Source organism: Drosophila simulans, chromosome 2R (genome assembly GCF_016746395.2).
Source record: "Drosophila simulans strain w501 chromosome 2R, Prin_Dsim_3.1, whole genome shotgun sequence".
Classification (NCBI taxonomy): domain Eukaryota; kingdom Metazoa; phylum Arthropoda; class Insecta; order Diptera; family Drosophilidae; genus Drosophila; species Drosophila simulans.
The window spans coordinates 16,830,808-16,858,418 of NC_052521.2; the positions used below are offsets into that span (position 1 = coordinate 16,830,808).

Below are 27,611 nucleotides of genomic sequence, written 5' to 3' on the forward strand. Positions count from 1 at the left end.
GCTTGCTTTGCATCGCAGAAAATTCCTTCGCAGATACTTGTTCAAATTCTATTAGATTTCCCTTTCGCTGCTTAGGGGCGGCTTACCCCGTCATTAGTGGGTCAGAGCTCCATGAGCCGCAACCCCCTGGCCAAGAAGCAAAGCCGCCCTCTTCAGGGCTGACACGTTGCCTGATCTTCCACCCTACTTTGGCGAAAGGGCAAGAACTAAATCGTTTAACCTGCCACACGATGAGTGGGCCAAAGTTCTCTGGCTTTGCCTCGTTCATGGGATTTAGCGCATCGCATCCGCCTACGAGTGCACTTAATCACATGGAAGAGCAACCAACTGGCGGCCTGCTGCTCCTCCGCCTTTTGGGCACGTACGCAGTTCGGGATGAAATGGGATGGGATGAGATGGCTTGGTTTGGGGCATGGGTCCACAGGTATCCACAGCTAGCGGTGGAGCCGAAGCGTAAACGATGCCAAGTGGCAAGCGACAAACGGCTCCATCCAGTCCAGCTCCAGCGGATTTTTGCGAAAAAAGGACAGGCGACGAGCGCAACTCTTCAAACGACGAGAAGATGCTGCTTCATGTGCTAATTGCGCTGTCAAGTCAAGTGTGTGCGACGTGCAGCAGCAACATCGGTACTAGCTGCGTCACACGGAAGCAACAGCTCAAAGGCCACCCACCAACAGATATAAATATATACGCATATACATTTATATATATATAATATATATCATATATAGCCAGATGAGCAAGCCATTAGGCGTTGTTTGAGCGCAGGCTAAGAGAAAAATTGTTGCATACTTTGCGCGGCCGCAAGAAGAGCATACAACTCGCTTTCGCTCTCTCTCCACTCACTCTTTTGGCATTTTCTCATTATCCGCCGGCAACACAACAAGAATTTTCCGCAAGGAAAAACGCCCGCCGAAATTAAGTAATATTCCTGAGCTAGCGATGCGACCAATTCGCCAAGAATCGATAAACCATCGAACGCGCTGCCTGTTTATCATGTGCTCCGAACTTTATTAACGCCTGCCTGCCTTTGCCAGGCTTCAACATTTTTATCGAAACGAGCGCAGATAAGCGCCGGCTAACGAGAGTTTTCCCAGCCAGCCAGCCACCGCCGCTGGGGAAAATCGATTTTTCCAGCCCTTAACGCAACAAGAGCAGCAACAATTGCTGCTGCTGATGCTCTGCTGTTGATGTTGCTGCTGCTGCATTTGGAATTGCTGTTGCTGCAGGCGGCGTGGGTGAGAACACAAGTTCGGGCTGTGGAAAATTACAATGGTTGCCGGCGGCCAGGAAAAGCTGCAAGCTAATTGCAACGCAAGCTCCAACGTAGCTGCAAACACAAATTTACTCGGCATATTGCAATATAATCGAGTATGCATTTGTAAACCCTTCAATAAACCATATTTTTGAGATATACCTATTTTAGAATTTCACGATTGATTTCGAAATAAAATCATCCTGAATAGTAGGTACTTTCTCTCGGCACTAGAACCTAAATCCCCATTATGAAGTATTAATGCCACCGTAAAGAAAACTTTTACAAAACGTGAGCAGAATATAAACGATAGGGTTTTTTTCCCATTTTGTGATAGCATTTTTTGATTTAATGAAGTACAAGCAAAAACTTTTTGTTCGTAAAGTAAAACCAATCTCGAACCTTCATATTAAGAGCTATCTGTCTTGATTTTCATTACTATTTCCAGCGATATTGAATATAAAAAAGGCTCTATCGCCGATAAAACTGTACGATATCGTGGACAGACTCGCAATCGCGACTCCCCGATAAGCTCCATGCATTTCGGGCGCTTCAACCCCCAATTCGAAAAACTTTATCACAATCAGCGCAGCAACTACCACCATCACTACAGCGGATTTATCAGCAGTGCTAGCCGCCCCTGACGTCCATGGCCACCCATCAAAAGAATACACACAAGGGATCAGGAAGCGGGAAAAGGTAGTGAGGGCTGATTGAGCGGGTGCCCGAAAATACCCATTAATACAGGAATCGCATCTGATAAGGGTGGCTACGGTGGATCACCCACCCAACCGAGCTTTGTTGGCCGATGGAAAGGTGGGATCTGCACTGCAAATTTCTTCTACGGACAGAGAATCTAGTTCATAACACACTATGCAGATTTGAAGTTTTATTTTATTCAGTTATAGAACCTGAGGATTAAACGAATTTTAGAAACTATTCGAAACCCGTTTCAGAAATTGCAGATGAATAAATGAAAAAGATCAAATTATGCATATAAATATTTAGTATACTATAGAACCCTTTTTGAAAAATAACTTTTAGAGTGGAACATTTTCGAAATGGGATATTCTAATCCAGAAGATCGTTTCTTGAAAGTACTGAGATAACTTCATACCAAAAGTGCAAGAGAACACGAGATAAATATACAATCAAGAAAAATAATCAGCTTTTTAAATACCCTATATTCTTACATATGTGCTAAACCTATTTTTCAAGTGTAAAATCGAAGGACCCTCAACGTGCACTTCGAAGTACTAAACAGGTAATGGTACTCACCCTAGCATGCATGTGCACATCGTTCTCCCCGGGCTGCTGGACTCCGGTGCGGATCTTTTTGTTTTGCGGCCCCTCGGTGACGACTATGGTGGCCCCTCCTCCGCCGGCGCCACTGGCGCCACTGCCATTACTAGCGCCGTTGTAGGGCATTGTGGTCGCCGTTGCGAACTGGAGCGAAATCTCGGGGCTGATTAAAGTTTGTTGGTGTAGAATTTTGGCGGATTTTTGAGGCCTAAGCCCAATGGTTGCGCGAAAGATATATTCAAGTGACGTGCGACGAAGCCGCGCGTAGATCGATTTTAAAAAACGCGCGCGCGATTTTTCTTTTCTGTGGATCACACTCGAATCTCCTGGGCGAGAAATGAGTTGTAAATGTTTACTTTGTAATTGGTGTTGAATGTGGGATGTTTGGGTTGTTGTTTATATGATGGTGTAGCTGTTGTGGGCTCTTCTCATTTATTTACTATTCGCCTCGCTTCAACTTCCTTCTTGGGCGCTGCGTAAAACACTTTCAACTTTTTATTGCACTTGTGATTGGAGTGATAAATTTTCCGGGTTCCTCTGGATGTTGTTTCCTTTGAGTTGGATTTACCAGCTGCAGGCCGTGTAAAAGAGAGAGAATAAGCGGTGAACACTTTATTAGTACAAAACAAAAAAATACGATTCCAAGTGGAGAAAAATAATTTTGTTGGTCATTAAATCCGCAGGAGATACTTTGCCATTAAATTGCATTTCCGATTTCCTGCAATTCCCTGGATGCCACTTAGGCACGATTCGCGGCTTGAATGTGTCATAAAATTAATTTAAATGTTTTGAGTAAACCAAGAGGAATTTTATTTACTCAAAGTCCCAATTGTTGAAAATACTTAACGATTTTTATCATAATTAACAATTGCAGTATCTGAACTGTTTTATCGCTGGAATTATAATAATTTTTCTATTGGGTCAAATATAAAAGTGGAATGGGATTCCAAAAGGAATCTATATTGGAATGGCCAGCTGTTTTAGAAATAGTCGCGGAACTGTCTTATCAAAATCAATCTGGGTTAATTGTTCGGCTTCAAAGAATTACGAAATGGATCAATTATATATTTTTCGAAAATAATCGCTTTAGTGGAAACACACAACGGAAAAGCAATATGAATGACAATGCATAATTCTTTCTAATTGGAAAGGTAAGCCAAGGGCATTAATCAAAGGACAATACGAAGGAAAATTCTGAAACAACCCTCGGAAAGTTGTCAAAAACAGATGGAAAAGCAGCGAAAAGCGCCGGCAAATAACAAAGCGAAAAAGGAACGGTAAGAAAGCCAAGGAAAGGAATATGGCCGAAATGTCCGAACGAAGCAAGGCAAAAAGGGGAAGCAGGAGAAAGCTATGCAGGACGAATGAGGGGTGCAAAAGGCACTGTCAAAAATGTGAAAAAAAAGAGTGCTGTGAAAAACGCGTAAAAGTAAACTTGAAAAACTTTTTCGGCCCGTTTGAAGCACAACCCCCTTATGGAAAATGGAAAATGCCCTGCACACTCACAGACTCATACACACACACACACACACACTCACAGAGATGCAGAGGGAAAAGAGCGACACACGGACAGACGGCTGACTTTGTTTTGTTTGTGGGGGTGGATTTTTCATTAATGGAACTGAACGGCAAGCTGAACGCTGAACTTTGTGACGTGCGCTTTTCTATTTTGTTTTCATATGCGGCGGCAATTGTTATTTCTCCATTCGTTTGGATTTTCGCTTACAAAATGGTGGAACGCGGCAACAACCAGGCGAAATAATGAAAATTTTGAGTCCGCACACACAGTAAATTTCTGAATTTAAATTTGGAAATTGGAAATTTCCCTTTTTAAACTGATTTTATTTATTTTTTCGTTTTTTTTTTTTGTTTTTTGGAATTTTACAATCACATAATTTTGTTTTCAGGAAGAGCGTGTTGCGAAAGAGCCGATTGGGAACAGACTGTGAATATGTGCGACTGTGCACCTGTCAAACGGTAGTCTGGATGACAGTTCATCGACTGGCTGACAACTCTACTTCACTTACTCCCAAAAAACGGCGAAACACTTGGCAACACACACGCACGCAATGTGAATGAATAAACACGAGATGGTGGGACTAAGTGAAAATTTCTAACGTTCGCAAGGAGCTTTTCCGACTCGGATTTTCCCAGTTTTTCCACTTCGACGCCGAGCTGGCGAATGTCAGTCAAATGCAAGAAGTGGAAACCTGCGAGCAAAGAGAGGGAAGGCCAGAAAGAGACGGCGCGATCGAGAGAGAAAGCAGTCCACTAACGGTCGGCGCAGAGAGAGCATTTCTCTAAGGGTTGCAAGGTGTCCGAAAAAGAGAGCGCCGAGAGTGTTGCAACTCTAATTCTCTCAGTCTTACTCTCTCCCGCTCTCGCGAGAACTACCTTATTGCCTGGCCCTTTTGTGCTGAATTTTCGTGGGTGGCAAAGGAAAAATCTTCCGGTTGTTCTTATTCAACAAATGTGGTTTCTGTTTCTGCCTTGCACACACTCACACACACGCACACACTGGATTTTCATTTGCACACACAATCGCAACTTTCACCGTTAGCGCCAGCTTTTCTTTTTATTACCTGGCCTTTTCGCTGCGCTTTTTGCACTTGTCTCGTTGTTTATTATTTATGCTTATGCACAGTCTTTCGGCTTTTATTTTGTTGTTATTTTGTCAGTACACAAACAAAACGCGAGGACAGACACAAACAACAAACAAACAACAACTCGATGCGTATGCGTACGAGGGAGCGAGACGACGACAATCGATAACCGTAGACAACGCGTGAAGAGGCAAAATATCAACAACTACAACAACGACGCCGCGGAAGTATTTAATTAAGCCAAAGTATTTAATTTAAGCGTACGAATGCTTGTAAATGTGTACGCAGAATGCACGGCACCCACACGAACGCACGTATTCATCAGCTTTTGTTGTTGTCGTCGCTTTTCTTTTAGCTACTTATGCCTGTTATTATTTTATTTTTTTATTTTATTCTTTTTAATTTGCTCCGTGCACAAAGTTTTAGCTCGAACCTCGAAACCTCGAAACTGACGCGGAAAGCAAACGCAACCCAAGCAAAAACTCAGATACGTTTTTCTCCCTCTGCGGCAGCGACGTCGGCAGAGGCAGCGTACTGTGGTCAAAACTTTGCTTTGTGAGGGCAAAATTTGTTGTCAGAAAAATACATATATTTTAAATTGAACATTTTATTAAATGTTGTTTAAATACTATTTCAAATAAATTAAAAGTCCTAACTGATTTCGCAAAATATATAATAGAGGAAAAACAATGAAAGGGATGGCATAAGTAGCAGAAAGAAAAGCGACGACGAAAAATAATAGATTTATAATAAGGTTCACATTTTAAAACTATATACGTATATAAAATAACAAATTTAAAATCCCTTTCAATATAATTTTGACTTGGGGTGCCCACATTGCTTCCTTTGCCCACCGTGCGCTGCCGCACGTCGTAATGAGAAAATGAGAGCGGTATTATTTTTGTAGTGCCTTTGTGAGAGCGATACAGTCGCACATGCTGCGCAATGTGTGCGAGCAGTGCGGCGCAAGTTTTGCGCTTGTAATGCTGCTCTGCACAGAAACTGCTGGTAAAAGAGTTACATTCGAAGAGAGGTTTCTCTTTTGCTTTCTCGCGCACATCTCACAAATACATGTAATGGGCAGTTGCGAAATTTAGCAGCGTACAGTGGGTCAACAATGAACTAACATTGAAATGTTACGGGAATTACGTACATCTTAATTATTACTACCACTAATTTATTTTTTTTAGCTTTAAAAATGGGATTTAATATTTTTATGATATTTACAAATTTTTTTTAGTTAATTGGCACATCTAAGATTTCCTGTTGACTTTTAAGAGAGTAAAAGAGAGCAAAATGCGCAACCAACAAATTTGTCAATATCGTTCTTTTAAACATTAATGCGGATAAAGATTGTGCTTTGACGATATAGTTTTAATTTTTTAGCGGAATCTTAACAACACGTAGATCTTTAGAAGTCTTAATTCTTTTTGATAATCTACGTCCGACTTTCTCCGAGAAATTTCTCCTCCTCTTTCGGAAACCCGCCCACTTCGAAAACCCCACACATGACTTTGAGTGTCCAGGACGTGCTCCATGTTCCTCTAATGCCAAAGTGCACCGGCCAGAGCGGCAACAACAGTCAGCTGAAAGGTAAACAACATAAACTATTAAGTCTATGGGTGGGTGGCTATATGTTTGGAGTCTGCTAGGGTGGGATGGGTCTGCATAATGGGTACGCACCGTAGTAGTCGAAGGTCCCAAGACCAAAACCACACTGTTCAGTAATGTTTGCGTCATAAAGTATGGATTAAACTGTATATGGGCATGACTATCGTTGTGTGCTCCAACTTATCGCACTGTGCAGCACTTGTTGCAGTATTAAAGTGATTTCGAGATTATCCCCATATGGTAACCTTCCAACCATCTGTAGAAAATGAAATTAAAAATAAGTCATTGGCTAAGTGGATAACTAAATATACTTAAAAAATTATTTCAAAAAATACTTTCCACTAAGGCGCCACCTGTTGCTAATCAAAAACTCGTAGCACACTTTATGGCTGCGCCTTTCTAACTACTCCTTTCAGCCCGAAATTATGCAATAGTTTAGTTATTGTTCGGTGGTAATTTTTAATAATCGAACTGTGTCTTACTTTTGCAACTTCTTGGGGCTTCCATAATATTTGTAGATGGTGCACCATTAAGTATGCATACAAGTATGATGACGTCTAACGGGATCGCATTAGGACGTTCGCATTGGGAATACGATGTTAATTCAAGACTTTTCACGGCTTTTATTGGCCAAATAAATTTTGACCATTTTACAAGTCATAAGTGAGGTAAATCTGTTTAAGGGTCACTAAGTAAGTGGTCTTTTCTGGCTGCCAACTTTCACTTGATTCCGGATAGCAGCATACCTCCCCCTCTTTAAGACTCCTTTAATGCCCGCGCACGCAATGTGTCCCCCAGCAGGATGCATCCTGGGAGCGCCAGCTCCCGCTTCTCAGAAGGCCGATAAGCCGACGCTATCAACGCCTTACATCCGCGCGTGTCTGGGCAATGGGTTTACCCCTGCCCACCGCATCGCGCATCCTTAGCTCCACCCGCTTCCAGCATCCTGCATCCGCTTCCGCTGCATCTGCCGGAGCTTGCTATCCTGTTTTAGCCAGATTTACAACCAAGCGAACTTCGCAAATTCCGTTGCTGCACGGAGATAAAATCGTTATGCCAAAGCAAATTTTATAAGCAATATAGGGATTAGAGATTTATTTATAGTTTTTTTAAAATGTATTTTTGGTGTCGAGTAAGTGTCATCAATATTTCTAATTATTACATCTTATGGCTTAAGTATTGACCACATCTTTGCATTTTTTTCAAGGTGTATATGAGAGTGTGTGCTAAGCTGCGGCCCCGCCGGAAAGTGAAATGCTTATGAAAGCGTCCGGCTGCCCCAGCCACCCAGCTATTTGACCTTCTTTGGCGCATTTGCCATGCAAAATTTAATATATAACCGTAAGTGAGCTTGGATTCCTGCTAATTTGCCAGCTGAAGTATGCTCGAAAAGGAAGTCCCAGGGATGCGGGCTGCAAAGTATGTGTGGATATCCTCTTTTCCGGCTCTTAGCCCTTACAGATTCTAGTGTTCAAAAAAAAAGATAAACAATGAAGTCTTGACCCAGTTCGGAGTTGCTTTTTGCGCTGCCCGCTGTCATCATCATCTATGTGGTGTGGGTGGTGCCAAATCCACCATCTTTACATACAAAAACGGACGCTTACCAAAATTGAGACAGCTACCGGGGTTACGTGGTGGTACGAGCTAACCCGATACATTTTCTTTACATTTTTTCCTTTTTCTTTTTTTGGGCTGCTTGATATAGGGCAAAGTGCAGTCAGACAGTCATTGGATCATTTGTCTTGGCATTGTTGCTTTTTCCTCTACATTTCTTTTTTGGTCGTTCGTTTTTATATCAAGCTGCGGGTCTTTCTTCAGGCATTTCAGTTCAAAGGGTCAGATAAAGAAAGGATGCGACATTGTAATATTTTTAGTAATATAATAGTATCGAAACTTGTACACAAGCAGCTGCTTAATTTCCAAATAATTTTGCATTTTCGTTGTATGATGCAATATCATGCTTATTCAGTTGCATTTTAATGTCTATAGCTCGTACAATGTTCAATATATAAATTTTTAGGGTGCAAAGCGTGTATATAAAGAAACCGTGTCTGCAGTCATTTAATAAAGTCTTTAAAGTTTTAAAAAATGGGCATAACCATTAAAATGTTTTAAATAATACCCTGGAACTAACAATTTATACACATGTATCAAAATCAATTTGTATTATTTATAATTAACCGTTTTTGTTTAAGCCAAACCATTGTTTCCTTTCACCATACATTAAAGCAAAGGTAATAAAAATATAAAATTAAATCATATCAATTTAGAGTTTTATCACTTTTTTGTTACCAATTAGCAGACAATGCATTCGTTAACTCCTTTGTTATCTGGCCGTAGGGTGCTGCATTTCCACCAGATCTCCCATTTTAAAGCATTTTCAGCCGAAATGACGCTCTCGAAACGGCCCACACAGATACACCATCACACTCACACACACGAATTTTGCTGGAAGGGAGAAAAAAAGTTACGAAAGCAAACAGAATCACTGCCCCCTGACTGGAGCTGAATGTTCAGAGCAAATGAAGGTGTCAAAATGACAAGCAGAGACAGCTAAAAAAAAAAAGGGAAACGAAGGATGCACACACTTACACACACACACATAGACATACACTGGAATCCAAGAGGAGTGGGCAGGACGTGCGATGGATGGATGTCCGCCTTCCTTGCCGCCCCCTTTTGGAGCCGCCCCTTCCGCCTGTTAGCCCGGCTAACTGTGTAAATGGCAAAGCGACAGCAGCATTTGCTAACTTTGCTGCAGCAGCAACAAAGGCCAAAGCACAGCCCCAACAAAAACTACATAAATGTATCTATATCTATATCTATCTAAGCGATGGCCGTGCATTGTATTGCAGTTACGTGCTCGATGGTCCAGCAAAATGGCGAGGCGAAAAAAATCTCTGAAACAAAATCAACAAAGAAGCACCAAGAACAGCAGGGGTCTTCTCGTTTGAAAAGTCTTGAATACACTTTTCGCATAAACATTTAAGAAGCACTTCTCTTTCTTTTAAATTTTACATATGTTTTTACATAGATATGTACAAATTTGTATTTATATAGCTGGCATTGATGAAAACCGTAGGAATATCTGCTTAAGTAAAAGATTTAAAAATAAAATTTTTGTAATGTTAGAATAGTTTTTATTTATACTTGTATTTATCCAAAGCTAATTGTTTTTATATAATGATTTCCAAGCCCACATTATTGTATAATAAATCTAAATTTTTCTAAAAGCATTTGTGTAAAAAGTGAGCACACCAATCAGCTAAAAGCTAGAGTATCTCCGATAGAATAGAGCCAGCAAAACAGCTTAAAGACTTTGGCTGTGCCAACTGCTTACTCACTTGCCAAATTCGCAAAGCGGATTTAGCTTGTAGTCAAACTTTAAATGAGTTCAAGCAGATTTTGAGCGCCCATCGAGCTCCAACATCGCCCCCTTTTCCAGTTACGCCCCCGCCCCCAATTGATGACTGTACTTCTGGCGCTGATGAAGCATAATGATGATGGCTTTGCCTGATTGATTGATTGATAGCTGAAGGATTGGTCGCGAGCGCTGGGTTGGTGCCCCCTCAATTTGCACTTGAAACTTAAGCGCACGGCCGGCCGCAAATGAATTCCTAACAAGAAGAAATTCAGATTGCTCATACGCCGCGTCAGCCGTCGTGCGTTGTATGTATAATTTTAGACCATCAACGATGCACCACATATAGCACCCCCACCTTCGGCGCACTCCCCCCTCTCGGCACGACCAATTAATTTCGTTCAAATAATTATGAATGTTGGAATATTTTTTGTACACAATATTTGTATGTAGCATTGGGGCAACGAGCGCCGCTTTTTTACGACGACCATGAGCCGGAAGTGCTAGCGAAAACTGTCGCACCAGCGAAACTGGCCGTGCCAGTGGGCACATGGCATTTTCGATCTCCCTCGGCGGCGCCAGTTGCATTCGGAATGGATCAGTGGACGGGTGTGCACCGGGCGTTCGTCATACGCGCCTACTACAAGAGCAACGACTCCATCAGCACCGCCCAGCGACTCTTCAAGAAGCAGTTCAGCATTTACCAAACGCCGCCGACGAATGTCATCAAGTCCTGGCTGAGGCACTTCGAGAGCACAGGGTCCTCGCAAGGAGGTTGTGGAGGATATGCACGATCCTCGCTGCCTGTAAGTGGAGTATTCAGACCCAGTAAGGGTAGTAGAGATGAGCTGCAAATGTATATAGTTGTAGGCAATACTTTTTTATTGACTTTTAGACCCTCAAAATTCTAAAAAAAATTGAACGCAATTCCGATTATACATGCAGTTCAATGGAGCTCATTAAATGTAAATGATTCGGATTATTAATTAAAGATTCTCTGACAAATCTATAAGAACTTTAAGACGTGGTGGATATAGTTCGACTTTATTCAGCAAGTCAAAGAAAGGAACGTTTGGTTCAGCTTACTAGCAAATGGGATCCCTGATGGGGAAGCCCCAACTAGTTATTTAATTTTATAATTTCATTGGTCAAATTTGTTTCCCATTAAAGGTCATAATTTGTATCATTCCAGCAAATCTTCTGCACCATTTGCAATCAATGCCTGAGTAATGAGAAGAACTTTAGCAGCTCCGTGAAGTGAATATGCACATGGGGCATAAGTTAATCTGTTTATCGTATATAAGTTAGTGTGTATGGTTCGCAAATAAATTTCTTGGCTAATTAACAAGCTTGCCAAATCAACACATCTGCCCGCTGGCTGGCTGTCTTGACCCACTTGCTCGTTTGCATTTCTGAAAAATGTATACGCAAAAACCAAAATCAGAAATTCTTTTGAGCAAGTGTGTCATGAAATTGCCATTCGTTTCTGCTCTATATACCTGGGCAGCAGATAAAACAAATATTTTCCAAGTATACCAACCGACGGGGGTGTACACATCACGTCAACGCCGCAAATTGGTAAGTAATCCAGCCAGATTAAATCGAAATTCATTGCCATTCCCACCACCACCACTCTCCCGATCCATTAGGTTCGTTCCGTTGCAAATTTTTCAGGCTCTAATATGTCACGGTGGTCACAGCTGAAACCGATGGAGTGGTGTAAGGCCGTCTACAGGGACTATGATTCCTGGTCATTCGTCAAGTGTTCCCTGGCATTCTGTGCCGGTGTGCTCCTGGTCCGAAGCCTCGATGGAAAGTTGCCGGACAGCAGCTAAAGTTCCGAAATTTAGACCTATAACTAATTGAATATAGGATCATATTGCCAGTCATCCAACCAAATTGTCGTCGACGAAGGAGCCAAAGAAATCAGGATGACTGAAACGCTTTAAATTTAGCTGGTATATTCATTTACTTGTTGACTTAAATAAAATAACAAAAATTAGGTTCACAAGTTTATAAATTTGGGAAATATTTGCATCTATTTTAAGGCCAAAAACAAATGAGGTTTATTTTCTATAATAAACAAGCCTTCGATTGCCCAACATAATCAGTTTTCATAGGTTTTAGCTCATCCCTAGTGGCCTTTGTGACTTTCATTTGGTTTATGACACAACTCAAGTCCTTGTCAGCTTTTGGCAAAAAGTAAATCTCATATTAGCCATTTTCCGGATGCCATGTTTACTCCGGCACCTTGCTGAAAATGTCCACTTTGGGGAGGAATATCATCAAGCTGTCATGTTGTTACTTTGAGTAAAAAACCATGTGTGAGGCCTGTTGACAGGCAAGTTGGAGCCGGATGATTCCACAAAATGATACATACGCTCATACTACTTACAGATTACAATCGGAAAATGCGCATAAGGTTTTACATTCTGCCCGTTTTTGGCATTAATTTGAGATATGTGTGCCGGGAAGGCATCCTGCCCCGCGGCAACGAAAATAAAATTAGGCGTCGCTTTTTGCCATAAACATAAAAATTGTTCCTGCATCCTCAGGAAGCTGTCTTTCCAGGGGGCAGAACATCCATAGCCACCAGCGATTCCTTGGTATCATAATTTCGAAATGACAGGTAATTTGGGAGCAGCAAAAGGAACAGGAAGTGGAAGTGGCATCTCGATGGTTCTGGGGCAGGGGATCGTGCGAAGTGCGAGCACCAAATGGGAAAATGATGCGGGTTTATTAAGTATCGTTACTCAAGAGGAAAACCTGCCCAGATACCCCGAACGAAATCCCTCTCAACAAATTTATGATGCGCCGTTTTCAAAAAAGTACCTGTACCCCCTAAAAAAAATGCAGAAAAATGTATATTATAAATATACTCGAGATGTAATAGTGGGGGTGCCACGTTACTTACCTTCTTCAACGGGCAGCCACCCAGTGATTTAAGCTCGCAAAAAATGCTGCCGCACATGAATATGCAACTAATGAGCTGAGTTATTTCCAGTGAGGTTGGCGGGGCAGCAGTTACCCGGTTTCTGGAACACGCCACGGGAGCTCAGCTCCTCCGGTGCGGGTGGTTTAAACTCTAATTGAAATTTAGATAGCTGCTACGTGTGCCAGCCGGAAAATCATCGCCAGGTGTCACGGTAGGTGATGAGTTAAACAGCCGGAATGGCGAAATGCGTGCGGAAATTGGCCCCGGAATGCCAAAGGATCAAGTGTCGACGCCAAAAGAATTTTCAGGTCAAAACGCTGGGCTGGAGATGGAATGCAATTTAGACAAAAGGTCTGAAATTTATTATACGTCTTTAAAAACAGTTATTATTAAAATTTAATGAAATTAAAGGTACAATGCATCTTAATAACAACCTATGCTCGAAATGTTAGATTTGTTTCACTTTTGAGAGTCCGAAAATATGAGTTTAATGGGCCTTTTTAAAGGAAAAAGTAATTTTATAGCTTATATTTGTGTTATTGAAGTAATTACAATATCAAGATGATTTCAGTTCACTAACAAGTATGTATGGAGGAATTATCTGGCATTTCTGAGGCCATATTTCATTATAGAGAGCCCTGCAGCTCGTTTAAGATTTGGCTATTAAAAACGGCGCCATTGATGCGAATATTTATTATGGCCTGGCTTTTTCATAATGTTGGATTATCTAGGCACATGTCCTGCCAGGATTTATGAGCCAGGAATAGCACACAAGAGGTTGAGAGCGACGGAGCTGCCGGAGGGGTGGCCAAAACCAAAGCCAAGAGTCAGCTTTAAGCCGTAAGGAAATTGAAATCTTAAGCTTTATTGTTTTACTGGCCCCTCGTCTTTGCCATTCAACTGGGGATCTCTGTGTGCTCGACGCGACGCATGCAAAGTGAAGCAGGAAAGTGAATAAAACTGCAGCAAAAGCAATTTTCATAAATATTTAATGGATAATGGCGAAAATAAGCGCAAGGAGCAAGACACATCGGCATGATGAGAGGGCAGGGAAATGGCCGTCCGTCTGCTTCTCCCCATTCCCACTACCATTTTCCGCACCATCTCCGTTCTCGATGTATTGTTTTGTTTGTGTAGATATATGTGCCCCCTCTCATACAGGCACTTCGCCCACCAACCCACCGTATTGATATGTCAGCATAACATATGTGGGCATTTCCCCGAGTGTGTGTTCGCCAATCTCAGCTTTTAGTTTCGGCCCAAGGCCCACTGATTCTCATTAAAATTACAACACAAATAAAACGAAGAAGGAAGGTGGATGATTGGTATCGACTGTTGCGCTTACCTTGTGATTTATTAGCTTAAAAGAATTGCTTAAAAGTTGACAATAATATATATAGTTTAGACTTTTATTCAATATTAATATTTTTAACCATCATTCCAAAATTCTTGTAATTGTATTCATTTACTGTGCTTTATTATTTTTTAAACTTAAAATATTAGTTGGAATAATTAATTGAATGCCATTCATTATAGTGTGGCTTAGACAGCTTATTTTATTTTCCGATTATTAGTAATTCCTAAAAAAGTAATTAAACTATTATTCCCGAAAATCCTTATAATCAAAATTTTAGATACCCCTTATGCCCGCCGATTACAGCGTATGAAAAGCCGGCGAAATGAGGGTAAAATTCACGCGAAATGGAGCAGCCAGCGAACGTGAGAGCCCGTCCATTGTCTTTATCCTGGCGCTTTTCTGCTCTCTGCTGCTCCTCCTGGTCGCTGGAGTCCTTTAAGTGTGCCCATTACAGACGGCAGAAATCATAACAATAAAAGTGTGACGGGGCGGAAGGACAGAGGCGGTTGGCGGATGGGCGATGGGCTGTTTGGGAGCCAGAAAGCTCCCCCCACTTAATCGATGATGATGAATAATTGATTCGCTGCGATGCGCCCAAGCATGGAAATGAAAATGTCGGTGCATGCGGGGAGCGGCTTTCTGCTTCTGTTTCTGTTTAAGTTTCGGTTTCAGTGCTTCCCTTTTCGCACGTGTGTGTGTGTGCCTGTCTTTGTGTGTGTGTCGGCGTGTCCATCTGTGTGTAACGAATGGCAAATTTCAGGAAGCGGAAATGGCAATTGCAAGCGATGGGAAAAGGCAGCAGAAAGACAACGGCTGAGGCAAATGTGAAGTTGTGCGCTAAATGAAATGCCAACACAGCAACACGGCCGTGCAAAACGGAAATAGCAAATGCGAATGACGCTGGATCGTTGGACGGTTGGCTGGCTGGATGGCCGAAAAATGGTGTTGGGCGGGGGTCTTCGGATGACAATGGGTGTCCTGGGCAGGATGGGCAGACAGGTGCCAAGGCAGACAATTTGCCGGTATTTAAATTCTATTTTAAGTTCTGTTCAAGCGCGTCAGGAAGCAAACGCTAGGAAATGGTTGGCCGTGAATGGTGGACACATTTCCCACTAATAGCTGGAAAGCTTAAGGCTTTCTTTTATATGTATGATACATATTATTTAAAATATAACCTTACTTTTTATAAAATATTATAAATATTTTGGTAACACTATTCTACAATGACTTATAATAATAATTTCCTACTTTTGTTTACTCGCCACACTCATTAGAGTAACAAAAATGACAAGTAATTTTAAACTCATTTTAGTTTTCATTTGCTTGAGATTAACATTTTTCACAAAGGACTTTGAGCGTATATTTAAAAGTGTTTTTAGCACCATAAAGTGCAATTTCACTGCAATTTAAAATGAAAATAAACCTGATCGGGTTAAAGGAAAATCGACGCTAAAAGAAAAAATCCTATTTCATTAAGGAATATTTATTTTTTCTTTTGAATAAAGTTTCCTTTTCCATTTGACTCTTCACCGTCATTCAGTCATTTTTTTCATTTCCCCCAGGCTACGTGTTTAAAAATATAATCGTATTGAATATTTAAATGCTCGCCAGGGCAAAAGTCGCCAAATACGCTGGCAAAACTGGACGGGAATCAAAATCAAATGCAATGCCTGCGGCTTCTGCGACTGCTGGCTGCCTGTCAGCCTGGCACAAAATTAGATTTAAATATTTTGGCATTTCCCATCAATTTTCATATAATGCAACCCCATCCTTTTCGCTGGGATGCAGGTCCTGTTGCATGGAGGAATGCTGATAGTGAGTGGGATTCGTCTGTGGCAAGTCATTCCAGCCCTACACAAGCGCACACATCGATGTGGATTGAAAGACAGGCGCACACAACCACACATGCTCAATCATTTATGCAGCAATCAGTGCTGACGTCTTTTCCACACGTACGATTACCGGCATAGAGAATCGAGCCCTACTCTCGGTTATGTGGAGCATATTGGGAATCGAAATTGAGTGCGGGTTAACAATGAGGCAGTTGAGATTGCGGCAGCTTCTCCCGAACTTCTGTTGCTCGTGAGTTTCTTGAATTTAAATCAATGGCCGGGCGTCCACTGCGTATGAGTAATATTATACAAGGATGAGGTATAAATTTAAACAATTGTAGTCGAATTATTCATTCTACCACGATCCCTAATTTTTTATAAATTGACAATCATTTAAGTAAACAATCCTTTCACGGAACAGAAATAACTCCTTTTTCAAGGTGCAACCGTGAGGGGCGACTGCACAAAAAATCTATTGGATTATTTGAAGGTTGAAATCAAATTAAGTCAAGTGAATAAATTGACTTTTAGTGCATATAAAAATCGCAAAAAGCGAAAATAAAAATGAAATAAAATTGCGATGAACAAAAAGTTTGAAACTGAATCCATAGAAATTCATCGTTTGCTGATGGAGAAGAACGAAAAAAGGAAACTAAAAAATAAAATTGGTTATATATACGCAATTAACAAGGGAAATTAAACGATCACATAGCAAATAGCATTTTTACTTTAATTTTTGGAAAGTAGTCATTGCATATATTGCTTTCTGAGAAACTCCGTACAAATTTAAATTATTAGACTAAAGTGCTAGAAAAATAACTTTAAATTTGATATCAATTAGAATGGATAAGGACGATTTGCCCGACTTTACACAGTTAATTAGCTGCAAGGACTTACCAAACATAACTCTGCAAAATATCCATCCCATTCACAGTATGAAGGTTTTCATGTCCGAGCCTAAAAACGCCAATGCCTCTATTGCTGAATTAATCAAACGTCAGGAAGTGTCTGGAGAGCAATGTCGCAAGGTACTTAAAGTCATAAAGGAAAGACTTGTTCTGAAAATGGCAACGATGCAAGAGCTTAAGAAGTATCTGCTGGATTTGCATTCGGAGATCAGAAAGCCCGGTGCAGGGACTCGTTTTGTGACCAACCAGGAGAAAGTTAAATTGCATTTCCTAGACGAGATGGAAATCAAAGAAGTCGAATTGTCTGACGCCGTGGAACGTTGCAATATAAAGCTGAGCTCGCTTTATTGCGAAATCCTGGCTTTGGACAGCGACATGGGCAGTGTCGCCTATTTGGAGAGGGTCGCCCAGATCAACATAGACTTTATCATGGATTGGCATAAGACTCAGAAGCAGAAAAAGACAGGCAAAGTCCCTTCCGCCGGCGAAGTATTCAAAAACACCGTTTAATTTGTACTGTTTCACTCATTTGCACTGATTATCACACTATTCTGAAGAATAAATATATATCGTGAAACCAAATACAAAATGTTTTATTACACTTCTCTCTGATGCGTTCAATATGAGCAATGAAATTAGCCTTAAGTAATCTGCTCCTCTCTTAAATCCTATCCCTAGGAATCTTGTTTTCCCCCTCGACTTTTCCTGCTTCATGTCCTTCCGTTTCCCTTTTCTCCGTTTACCTGTCACTGCCAGCCCGCTGGCCGCTTCATCTTCATTCCCCGTCCATGAATAATCCCTGCGACACTTGCGTTTTATGGCTTTGCATAGTTAGGACCTGTTAAAGGAGGGACCTGGTCCTGGACAGTGTGCTCATGCATCTCCTCTCTTAGCCAGCGCTTAGCTGGACCTGGGGAGTTGAATCTGTAGCTGCACAGCAAAAAAAAGTTTAAAGACTTAAAAAGATCACATAAAATGTACCAAGAGTTTCAAAGTCTATATCGAATAATCATGAGATACGAGTCGCGATTAAGTAGTATTTTTTATACCATTTGCTGGCAAGTTACTAATATTTTCTCTGAGTGCTCTGTGAGCTGGGAACCGGACCAGGAAGCCAACAACAGGTTGCGTGCCAATGCAGTTTTTCATCGTGAAATGTCGGCGCTGATAGCGATTGTAATTATTATGCTGGACTGCGGGTATGTATGTATGCAAGAGGATTCGCTTTTCCGAGAGGCAAAATGGTTCTATTTCAGGTCCTGGCCACTCTTACTTGTTTCCCATTCTTTTTCCCTCTTGTTGCTATCCACTCTCCGACGCATAAACGCCGCTAGTTATGCAATAAATAAAATGCAATTGTTGCGTCAGAAAAGCTACATAGATGGCAGTGCGTTGGTCAGAGGGGGAGTGGCTTTTTGGCTCTGGGCTTTTGCCGCCATGTTTGCGAACAACAGCAAGATGGCGTCCCGCATCCGTTATAGCCGAACATCCAATTCCGCGCTCACTTTCGCTGCCTCAGTTGCTGGGCGTCTGCTACACTTCCGGTTGGAAAAGTTGTTGCATTGTGTTCGTTTTCGTGGAGGTTCCACATCCCCTGTCCCAGCTCTCCCAGCTCCTCTAGCTTACTTGGCACCACTTTAATTTGACAAACCATCGCATTTAACGGCCCGGCGTAGTTTACGCTCCTCGAACAGGCAGCGACATCAAGGCGAAAGGTCAAGGAGGTGGCATAAATAATGCAGCAAACAACGAAAACGACAAAGTTGCCAAAGACTTGGGCTAACCGGCTGCTGTTGCTGCTGTTTCTGGCTAGAACTCACTTGGCCAGCATAGAAATTGCAGTTTACAGTTGCTAATTGAGTGTGCCGAGTCTGTGCAGGTGGTCTAATGTTGGTAATTAGTGTGAGCCAACTTTGCCAAAGAGATTCCGGCAGAAAGTTGCCCAGGATGGGCTTTTGTCAATTGCGTAAGTTGCCGTCGTGTCCGGAAAATATATGTATGAGATTGGATAACAATGAATTAAAAGCACCTTAATTGGGAATGATTTTAGTCTTAGTTTAATTTGCTGGGAGGTAAAGGCACCGCTTGAATTTATGTTACTTATTGACTGTATTGTTATTTTACTCATGCCGATTAGTGTGAAACGGCAAAGTGGTTCACATTTTAGCACACTATTATCCTTAGCAATATGATTTAGTGCTTTGTGGAATCTGCTGAATATACATGGAATGACTTTCAGGTGGAGAACATTAAAGCCCATACAGAGATATGCACTCTTGGCTAACTGAAATAGCATGTATAGGCCTTGCTGTGCATTCGGCTTAAACTCGATTAAAGCCACGCACAACGACATCGGAATAATGCAGTTGTTTTGGGAATATAGCTGACCAGTTTATGGGCAATCCGAGAGATTTCGAGCGTCTGCAGGCAGGACCAAGCGGTCCAGGACACGTGCGCGTGCTTTGTCTGGCCAGAGAGGACAACGAGGAGATGTTGCCACATGTGGCAAATTAACTTTAAATTAAGCAATTAATTTAATTAGAGCACGGCGAGTGCACAGTGCGACCCCAAAGATTTGCCGCACACGCAACAGTTGCAATTAAGCAGCCTTCGCACACAGATGTCCCCACACAAATACAAGCGCAGTCACAGTAATGCACACCCCCACACACAGATGCACATATGAACGTAAAACAATGCTGTTTCAGCTGCAATTGCATTTTAAGCGCATGCGGAAATTACAAACTCAAATTGATAAAGCAAAACCTGTGCACATGTGTGGCCCTGGTATATGGCATATGGCAGTAATAAAAACCTGGTTATATAAGGTGAAAAATTGGCTTACGCCTGGGACTCCAGCATTGCCAAAGAAATCCGAGTGCCAGCACATATGAAATCGGAATGCAATTCATTTCTCCATTAACCAATTAAACGCAATTCATCAACTGACGTTCGCAATTTGCAAAAAAAAGAAGGAAATAACAAAACTATTAATAAGGGATGTGTGTAAAAACTTTTACAAATTTAAATTTCCACTGACAGTCAACACTGAAAGGGTTTTTAAGTCAAACGGAAATTTGTTTTCAATTAAGAGTTGATTTAAATTTAACTGCCGTTTCTGTTGAAATGTATTTTACTGCGAAACACTAACTTGTTGAACGCATGAAAATAAATACCTTCTGCGGTAATATACAGACTTTAAACACCATAAGCTTCTTAACTTTCCTTTTCTTGCCAAATTCTCAACGAAAATCACAAGTATTACTTTAATTAATATTCTTGCATTGTTAAGTTCAAACAAAAGTGAGTAAACTCTTTAATTTACTGGCTTTCAGTCAATGTATTTCACGCCAATGGCTAAGATCCAATTAGTGGCAATTAAACTCTATGTCTGAGTTAACTATATGGTAGTTAAAACTGTTAAGTCATCAAGCACTTTCTGCGGCATTTGCGGCTGCCAAAAAAGGGAAATTCATCCCCATCAGCATGCTGTACAGCTTTCTGCTATCGAAGAGAATGAGAGATACAGATACGAAAAAGTTAGACGATTGGTAAGCGGCTTAGTGGTCATTTTGTATACATTCACACTTACTAGATCGAGTCGGTGCACTTGCCGTGGGCATCTCGCACCTGATGATTTCGGCAGCGGGCGGGTTTCTTGGTAGCCGGCATCGAAGATCGTTGAACTTTCACCTTGAAAATGGGCGAGTTGTGACCTTTGGGCGGCGTGTACTCAATGTTCTCGCGCAAAGTGGGTGGCGTAATTAAAGCAGTTTGTGCCGCAGCAGCCATAATGGGTATATCCTTGGATCGAGCATGAAGTGGGTGGTGCAGGGGCTTAGCTAGACCGTCGATTGGCGTCTCTACAATCATCAGATTGTTCAGCCTGGACTTGGGCTTCGTTATACCACTGGCTGCAATATCAGCCAGCAGATTTGAGCTAAAGCTGGTATTCAGCTGCGTGGCTTCGGTGGTAGGGGCCACTGTAGATACAGTGCTCTCTGGCAGGGTGGCCGATGTGGTGCTCGTTGTGGTGGTGCTACTGGTCCCTGTGGTTAGCTTGATCGGTTTGACGGTCAACGCACTGTCATCATAGTAGTAATCCTCCTCATCGTTATACGTCTCCTAATTGAGAGATCGCAGATGTTATTTTTAGATCGCTGGCAACTCGTTAGCTGCATATCGGTTAACTGGTTTTCGGGCCCCCACTCACCTCGGCCAGTCCATTCTGGCCCACCTCAATGATGGCCACATCCTTGATGCTAACGTGGATGTTGAATCTGCCAGTCTGTCGCTGATCGAAAACCACTCGCCCTGAATCCGGCACTTCGCTGGTCGTCGGCGTTTCGGCCTCCTCGATGGGCAGCGTTTGGGCCAGGCCAAAAGCCATCAGCGTAAGTGATATCAGCAGCATTTTCAAATTGAAACCAGTTCTAAGGGCGCACGTAAAGAAACTCTGCTGAAAGAACGTCTGTTCTTCTTGAAGGCGCGATCACAACTGATTTGGTCGCTGGCTATGATAGCCCTACTTAAAGGCCTAACAAAGTAGGCAACACTGCAAAAAAGTACAAGGGGTATTTATAACGATGGCTAATAAAGGGATCTTGATTAGACCGGTTTTACAAATTGACTCATTATTACAATGTTGTGTAGGTATCCACACATTATGGGAAAATTATGAAAACAAAACTGCATCCCATGCAATGGTACGCTTCCTGAACTTGTTTTTTTATATTTTGTTGAAAATGATACTTTCAGTGTAAACCTCTCAACTTGAAACCCTCTTTCATATTCATTTTTCTTTAAGCCCATTTTGTATTTTAAAGAGATGGCAAAACCGACATACCCCAATTATGGCAAGGCTCTATGCAAATAACCTGCATTTATATCTTCATCTACTGGGAACCGATTGAACTGCATTCAAATATGGTGTGCCAATGCACATTTAAACTGGACTATATGAAGTCCAATGTATGTACATATATACATAAATATATATTTCGAATATTTACCTGTTACTAGGCAAACACAAACGCCACCTTTGAGGTGCTAACAAGTTGTTTAGAAGAGCTGGGAACTAAGTGACCAACAGTTTGGCTAATACCAAATGCATATAATCATAAGGGTAAACAGATAGACATCCGAGCAAATAGTGAGGCAGTCCAGTTGAGTTCATTTGAGGACTGCTGATGTGGGTGAGTGACATGGAAATGGTTCAAGAACGTTTAGCATTTAAATGGGTGTTAAATGCTTCCCACCTACATTCATTAGAGAGTAATCCCCATTGTAGATTAATGGTCAAGATGGAGATTTATATACCATCCGTTGCCGAAGTACAAATCATAATTTGCGGCTCAATAGGCGCAGTTCATCGAAAAGTCATTAATTAATCCAGGTATCGAGTCCAGAGAGTTTTCGGCCTTCAATTATCAGCTATTGAGTAATTAGGAGGTCAGTTCCTGGCGCTGCCAATCAACGTACCACCTCCATTTACATAACACCTAACCACTAATTATGCAATTATGCAAGCCAGTTTCTGGAAAATCATATGCCAAGACCGCTTCTCAACCGCCGTGTATCCTCATTTGTATGCAGCGCCATGCAGAGTGCAAAATCAGCATTTCTCATTAGATGGAATCCTCAGACCCAAAGCTAAGCAAAAAAAAAGTATATCCTCAAAAAATTAGATTAATTTGAAATGAAATTTCATCCAACTGCCCGCGGTTTCCACTTTTCTTCGGTTCTGGGCGGCATTCGTAATTAGTTTTTAGCGAATTCTGGGCCGCAAACATTTCAAGGTTTAATGCATGGCTGGCCAGCCTTGAGAAAACTTTTTCGTCTTTCGGGTCAGACCCCTGTCATGCACAGCCAGAAGGAAAAAAAATAAAATTAAAGGACGCAAAAGGGTAGAAGGAAGCTGGCCGCATATGAAGTGTATAAATTACACTTCATCATGAATTTATTATCAGTGCTGCAGCAGCTGCATCTGGAGCTGCCACGAATGCACCACTGCAGCACGCTGGCTCAGCACAAGATGTGCTCCTTCCGTTCTCACCTGCACACAAGCACAGCCACAACAGAAAGAAAACGGATTTTTAGCACCGAAAGCATATATACCCTTATATGTAACCAAAAGAAATAGCAAATAAATAATGCTATATGCAATGCAGACAATTTCACCACCGTTATAACTAACTAATACATACTAAGCATTTTAAATATATCGTTCTATAATTCTAAGCACCTTTACAAGGGAATCCGATTCGTGTAATAAATAAATAAATAAACTTTTATTAAAAATTCAGACAGCTTTGGTAACGTGGTAAGAAAAAACACCTTGACTTATATTCGTCTTCGAGTTTTTATGCTTGTTTTAGTGTTATAAAATGGGAAATATCGATAATACCCCTGGAAAGGTCATAAAAAGGGGTGCTAAACACGCAGCGTGGCAACAACAGCGCTTGTGGGATGTTGACCAGGGCATGCATTTTTCGCGCCAGGAAACTTGAAATTGTGTAAACTCAGCAGAAAAATATTAATTCTAATTTCCAAAGCCATCCCAGACCAAGGACTTTCGTCTCCTCCTTTAGAAATGCTCGCCGCTTAGCAGCACCTTTAATTTTGCACTTTACGGAAGACTGAATGGAATTTTTCGTCTGATTTCTTTCTTTTTTTTGCTCTATTTTCAGTAGTTACACAACCATTTGGAGCTTTCATCAATTAGCTCCTTGAAAGCAGAAAAAAGGTGGCAAACGTTGAGTAGCTTTTAGTGTCGTAAGACTGTCAAGAGAAGGCTTATCCCAAAAAAATGCTGCCTTCTTTTTTGGAAGCCGTGCTTGCGAAACTAATCTTCAGGCACAGTTTGGTAAATCGCATTTTCAAGTGGATGAAAATGAGTGAAATTGACTGTAAAGTGCGAAAGCACCAGATGTTCATTTTCGAGATGTAAATTTCACACTTTTCTGAATGAGCAATGAAAATACAAATTTAAGTAATTGACCTGCATCCCAAACTGCTTTGGACAGTCTATTAAACCTCAACAAATTCAATAATATTTGTCCAATAGAAATCACTTTAACATGAGGTTTCACTATATGACTAAGCTCACTTTATAGGGGACATTTGTTGAATTATTAGCACATTTAGTAAATAAACCATACCAAATGCAACTAAGCAACCCGCATATCATTTAAATTATTGGTTCGCAGCTAGTCAAGAGAATATTGGCAAACTTACCTGTAGGTTTTCATTTTCTACAATGGTAAAGGTACACATTGATATAAATCAGGATTTTCTACATTCATATTTTATCTGTTATCTTAGCAAATAAATTACCCAATTTCAGAAAATTGGTTTTTATGGCTTACTTTAAGAGAGGTTCTTATTCACTGTTGGTTTTTGTAAATATGGATATGCAAATGGCGTTTAAATAACGTCCGAGCAAAAAATGTATTCTTTCAACTTTAGTTTAAATCCACTCCCACTTTTCCACATAAACAAATAAATATCAATGTCAAAGTCGAAAAATGTAATGTCATCAGCCTGGGATTTTGACTAACCAATGGTGAGATATTTATCTAAACTGAATTATGAAGGCAAGCAAAAAATGGGTCTATCCAATGTTGTCAACGAGCTTGTGTATATGCACATTGGCCTTAAAATGTCGGCATGCGATTCAACGCATTAAGGTGGGAAAATGAAAAAAAATTAATTCGATAATTAAACACAGTGCGCTCATCGTTTTAATCTCTGCGCACATTTTGCATATTAATCACTTAATTAGGTTAACATTATTAAAATAAACACGCCTGTCTCTCTGCTGTTTTTGCGTTCGTATTTATCAGGGAAACACACAAGAGCACATACGCACCAGAGAACTGCAGCCCGCCACTGGCACTCTACGTCCACCCGATAAACACTCGGTCTCTAGGCACCCCGTCTTTTTTGACACCCTACTTGCGGCAACAGAAAATATTCGGGTGTTTTACCAACGTTGTGTTTTTGTTACGAGTAAAAAAACCACCCGAGGCCTGCTGCGCAAGAGCCGTATGGGTGAGTGGACGCACAGTCAACGATCGGCCGCAGGTCATTTTTTGTACGCCTAAAATTTGTATGGGTGGAAGCGCGACGGGTATAAGAAATAAAGGGTAAAAGGGAATACCCAAGAAAAATTTCGTGCTCATGTCGGGTGCCACCCGTTTCGAATCATTGCCTTACTAATTTTTCACAAGTCGCTAGCTGAATACTCTAATGACAAATATTCTTACATAAATTCATTTTTGAAATGAATTTTGTGACATTATGTACATAGATTCGCCTATTAGCATTATTACTATTACTATTATTTTTACTATAATTTACATTTAAATAATAAAAACGTTAATAATATATATAATATATAATAATATATAATATAATATATATAATTATAATAATATATAATAATAAGATGAAGGGCATATTTTACAAAGTATTCGACAAGGTCTAGAGCCACGCCGAAAGAAAAAGAATAGTGTATAAACGTATGGAGTGTAAAACGTATGGAGTTACGCATCTTGTCTGTGACTCGACTATCTACAAGAGTAGATAGACTGATAGAGACAATCACCCGAATATTTTTAGAAACACCCGAGTATTTTTGGAAACACCCATGTGTTTAACGGTAAACCTACAAGTGTTTTTGTCACTCATCCCTTTTTAGGCATTTGTCTTTTTCTGACTGTTTGTCTTCTCTACCCTCCGTTATGGGTGCCGAGTATGATCGGCACCCGCGACGCAGGGCACCGTATTGATTCGGGTGCGCGCACAACGGGGTGTCTTGTCTACATGTGCAGACGTATACTGTGTGTTTGTAAGTACCCGCGATGTGCGTGGCGGGTAGCACCCGCACACAAAATTGTTGGGTGTGAGTCGAGTGGCTAAAAATGCCACCCTTGCAGTTCTCTGATACGCACATACATATCAAGTGACACAGGTGCTTGAAATGGTGGGCTTAAAGGCTCATTTAAGCCCTCTCCGTGTGTGTGCGCTCATTGGGCCAACTATTCGCGAAGCCACCTAGCGGGCACTTGATGTACTCCAAAAAGGCCTCCTGCACGGAGAAAAATGTATTTATTCAAAAATCATTTAGGAGCTCATGAAATCCTAAATTTAAATTGTTTTTGGGAAGCTAAAAAATATGTCTTTAAATGCAAAACAAAGATGTTTGTATTATAAATAAATGTATATATTTTTTTAGCTTCATATTTTCGAAATAATTTTAGTATTAAACTTTTACTGTGAACATGCCAGGAATGCCAACGAATAGATACGGGAAATTCATACGACAGTCAAATAAACGCGGACTGCAGCCACAAAGAAATGTGTGTGTATCCTTATCACACAGCACATAAATAATATTTATTGTTCTTTATGGGGCAGCTCAAAGGGCCGCGAAGATGCCAACCCCACGGCCTAGTGTCAGTTGGGAAACATTCAAGTGTTTCAAATATTTTTTAACAGCTTTCCCCCGACACTTGTATACACACTTTGCCTCGGAAAATGTCTTCATTGCGCTTTAATGAAATACGTAAAAGAAAACGGCGGGTTGACGGCGGGTTTGAGGGGATTCCCCGCTTGCTCTTCCTATTTGCACTTTAAATTGCGCACAAAAGTATGCTCGAGCCTTCATAATAAAGACAATTTATGTGCCGCTTACCTTTTCGTTCCTTTTAGCAAACATTTCTCTGTCAGAACTTTGCGATTAAGTAATTCCAAAAGTTGTTTGTTCAAAATTACTCAAGTTCATGGAATGTGTTTGCTAGTAATATTTTAAATTGAGCGACACTGTCATTTGATATATTCGGGCCATGAGCCCTGTGTCTTTGCCCAAACTTTCAGCAGACTTGCCTGAAGTAAGGTTCATCCCGCCGCAAAGAGACATCAATCAACTTGAGCATCAATCATCTCGAAGTTCCGCCAGCAGAAGGTGAGTGACGAATGCCGTCGAGATGGCTGCCTGGATTGCTAGGTGTCAACAGCGGAAATTCTATTTAGATGACATAATTGTTTAAAGTGTTACTAAGCAAATGCAAGTGTTTCACTTTGATTTCAGTATTTCTCATTCCCAAAAATGTTATGATCACTGTGTACTGACCTGTATAGCCTTAGGTAAAACTCAACTCTGTTACTGTATATTTATTAATTCTTTATATATCCCTATATACTTTTTGTTTAATATGAAAATGCAGTTTTTTATAATTTATTTTGTAAAGCCCCCGAACGGTGAGCTTTCCAGAACCGGGGGCCTTCTGTTTTCCGCGTACGTGAGCCATAGAAGTGGTGCTCTTCGCCTGGAGCCCATGGCCCTATGGACACGTACAACTACCAGGAGCACCTGATGGGAGCTGGGAGCTGCCCACGGCGAAATCCAGATAAGGTTGCATCCATATTCAGGAACTCCTCGCTG

At 41.1% G+C, this 27,611-nt stretch overlaps 6 protein-coding genes and 1 long non-coding RNA gene across 30 annotated transcripts in view; 4 read left to right on the plus strand and 3 right to left on the minus strand.

Annotated features, from left to right (window-relative positions):
* Positions 1 to 5,641, minus strand: part of LOC6735278 (heterogeneous nuclear ribonucleoprotein L) — a 109,089-nt gene extending 103,448 nt beyond the window's left edge. For 11 of the 22 annotated variants that reach the window (XM_044922626.1, XM_039292127.2, XM_016181522.3 and 8 more), the window contains exons 1-2: positions 5,140 to 5,633; positions 2,534 to 3,128 (exon numbers count right to left, since the gene is read on the minus strand). In XM_044922626.1, the coding sequence (XP_044778561.1) occupies positions 2,534 to 2,683 (150 nt within the window). In that variant the 5' untranslated portion in view covers positions 2,684 to 3,128; positions 5,140 to 5,633. Of the gene's footprint in view, positions 1 to 2,533; positions 3,129 to 4,283; positions 4,547 to 4,584; positions 4,761 to 5,139 lie in introns of those variants that run through there. The other 11 variants (XM_016181538.3, XM_016181521.3, XM_044922627.1 and 8 more) reach the window with 5 other exon arrangements.
* Positions 5,642 to 8,947: 3,306 nt separating this feature from the next.
* On the plus strand, positions 8,948 to 9,817 carry LOC27207536. Its single transcript, XM_039292185.2, has one exon. It carries the CDS (start codon positions 9,421 to 9,423, stop codon positions 9,673 to 9,675), a length of 255 nt encoding a protein of 84 aa, XP_039148119.1. The 5' UTR covers positions 8,948 to 9,420; the 3' UTR covers positions 9,676 to 9,817.
* Positions 9,818 to 10,649: 832 nt separating this feature from the next.
* Positions 10,650 to 11,498, plus strand: LOC6735282. The gene is made up of 2 exons (XM_002082214.4): positions 10,650 to 10,938; positions 11,325 to 11,498. The coding sequence occupies exons 1-2, from the start codon at positions 10,726 to 10,728 to the stop codon at positions 11,391 to 11,393; spliced, it is 282 nt and encodes a 93-aa protein (XP_002082250.1). The 5' UTR covers positions 10,650 to 10,725; the 3' UTR covers positions 11,394 to 11,498.
* A 62-nt stretch (positions 11,499 to 11,560) lies between these two features.
* LOC27207093 lies at positions 11,561 to 12,134 on the plus strand. The gene is made up of 2 exons (XM_016182841.3): positions 11,561 to 11,710; positions 11,782 to 12,134. Exons 1-2 carry the CDS (start codon positions 11,600 to 11,602, stop codon positions 11,965 to 11,967), a joined length of 297 nt encoding a protein of 98 aa, XP_016028647.2. The 5' UTR covers positions 11,561 to 11,599; the 3' UTR covers positions 11,968 to 12,134.
* A 91-nt stretch (positions 12,135 to 12,225) lies between these two features.
* LOC27209343 lies at positions 12,226 to 13,398 on the minus strand. The gene is made up of 3 exons (XR_006541576.1): positions 13,047 to 13,398; positions 12,528 to 12,973; positions 12,226 to 12,463 (listed from the first exon to the last, which is right to left on the minus strand). It is a non-coding gene; the product is annotated as an uncharacterized LOC27209343 (long non-coding RNA).
* Positions 13,399 to 16,986: 3,588 nt separating this feature from the next.
* LOC6735283 lies at positions 16,987 to 17,731 on the plus strand. 2 transcript variants are annotated; one of them, XM_044922584.1, is made up of 2 exons: positions 16,987 to 17,130; positions 17,191 to 17,731. In XM_044922584.1, the coding sequence occupies exons 1-2, from the start codon at positions 17,099 to 17,101 to the stop codon at positions 17,672 to 17,674; spliced, it is 516 nt and encodes a 171-aa protein (XP_044778519.1). In that variant the 5' UTR covers positions 16,987 to 17,098; the 3' UTR covers positions 17,675 to 17,731. The 2 variants fall into 2 exon arrangements, with proteins under 2 accessions (XP_044778519.1, XP_002082251.1); XM_002082215.4 differs by having other exon boundaries at positions 16,992 to 17,729.
* A 2,741-nt stretch (positions 17,732 to 20,472) lies between these two features.
* Positions 20,473 to 21,691, minus strand: LOC6735284. 2 transcript variants are annotated; one of them, XM_016181517.3, is made up of 3 exons: positions 21,378 to 21,691; positions 20,757 to 21,289; positions 20,473 to 20,668 (listed from the first exon to the last, which is right to left on the minus strand). In XM_016181517.3, the coding sequence occupies exons 1-3, from the start codon at positions 21,576 to 21,578 to the stop codon at positions 20,593 to 20,595; spliced, it is 810 nt and encodes a 269-aa protein (XP_016028648.1). In that variant the 5' UTR covers positions 21,579 to 21,691; the 3' UTR covers positions 20,473 to 20,592. The 2 variants fall into 2 exon arrangements, with proteins under 2 accessions (XP_016028648.1, XP_016028649.1); XM_016181518.3 differs by having other exon boundaries at positions 20,573 to 20,665.
* Between the last annotated feature and the right edge of the window lie 5,920 nt (positions 21,692 to 27,611).

Coding starts and splice junctions, on each gene's coding strand:
- LOC27207536 (XM_039292185.2), top strand. CDS start 9,421: ATGGATGTCCGCCTTCCTTGCCGCCCCCTTTTGGAGCCGCCCCTTCCG.
- LOC6735282 (XM_002082214.4), top strand. CDS start 10,726: ATGGATCAGTGGACGGGTGTGCACCGGGCGTTCGTCATACGCGCCTAC. Junction 10,939..11,324: donor ATGCACGATCCTCGCTGCCT/GTAAGTGGAGTA, acceptor GTATCATTCCAG/CAAATCTTCTGCACCATTTG.
- LOC27207093 (XM_016182841.3), top strand. CDS start 11,600: ATGAAATTGCCATTCGTTTCTGCTCTATATACCTGGGCAGCAGATAAA. Junction 11,711..11,781: donor CACGTCAACGCCGCAAATTG/GTAAGTAATCCA, acceptor CCGATCCATTAG/GTTCGTTCCGTTGCAAATTT.
- LOC6735283 (XM_002082215.4), top strand. CDS start 17,099: ATGGATAAGGACGATTTGCCCGACTTTACACAGTTAATTAGCTGCAAG.
- LOC6735284 (XM_016181517.3), bottom strand. CDS start 21,578: ATGCTGCTGATATCACTTACGCTGATGGCTTTTGGCCTGGCCCAAACG. Junction 21,290..21,377: donor GCCAGAATGGACTGGCCGAG/GTGAGTGGGGGC, acceptor TCTCTCAATTAG/GAGACGTATAACGATGAGGA. Junction 20,669..20,756: donor AAGTGCACCGACTCGATCTA/GTAAGTGTGAAT, acceptor TCTCTTCGATAG/CAGAAAGCTGTACAGCATGC.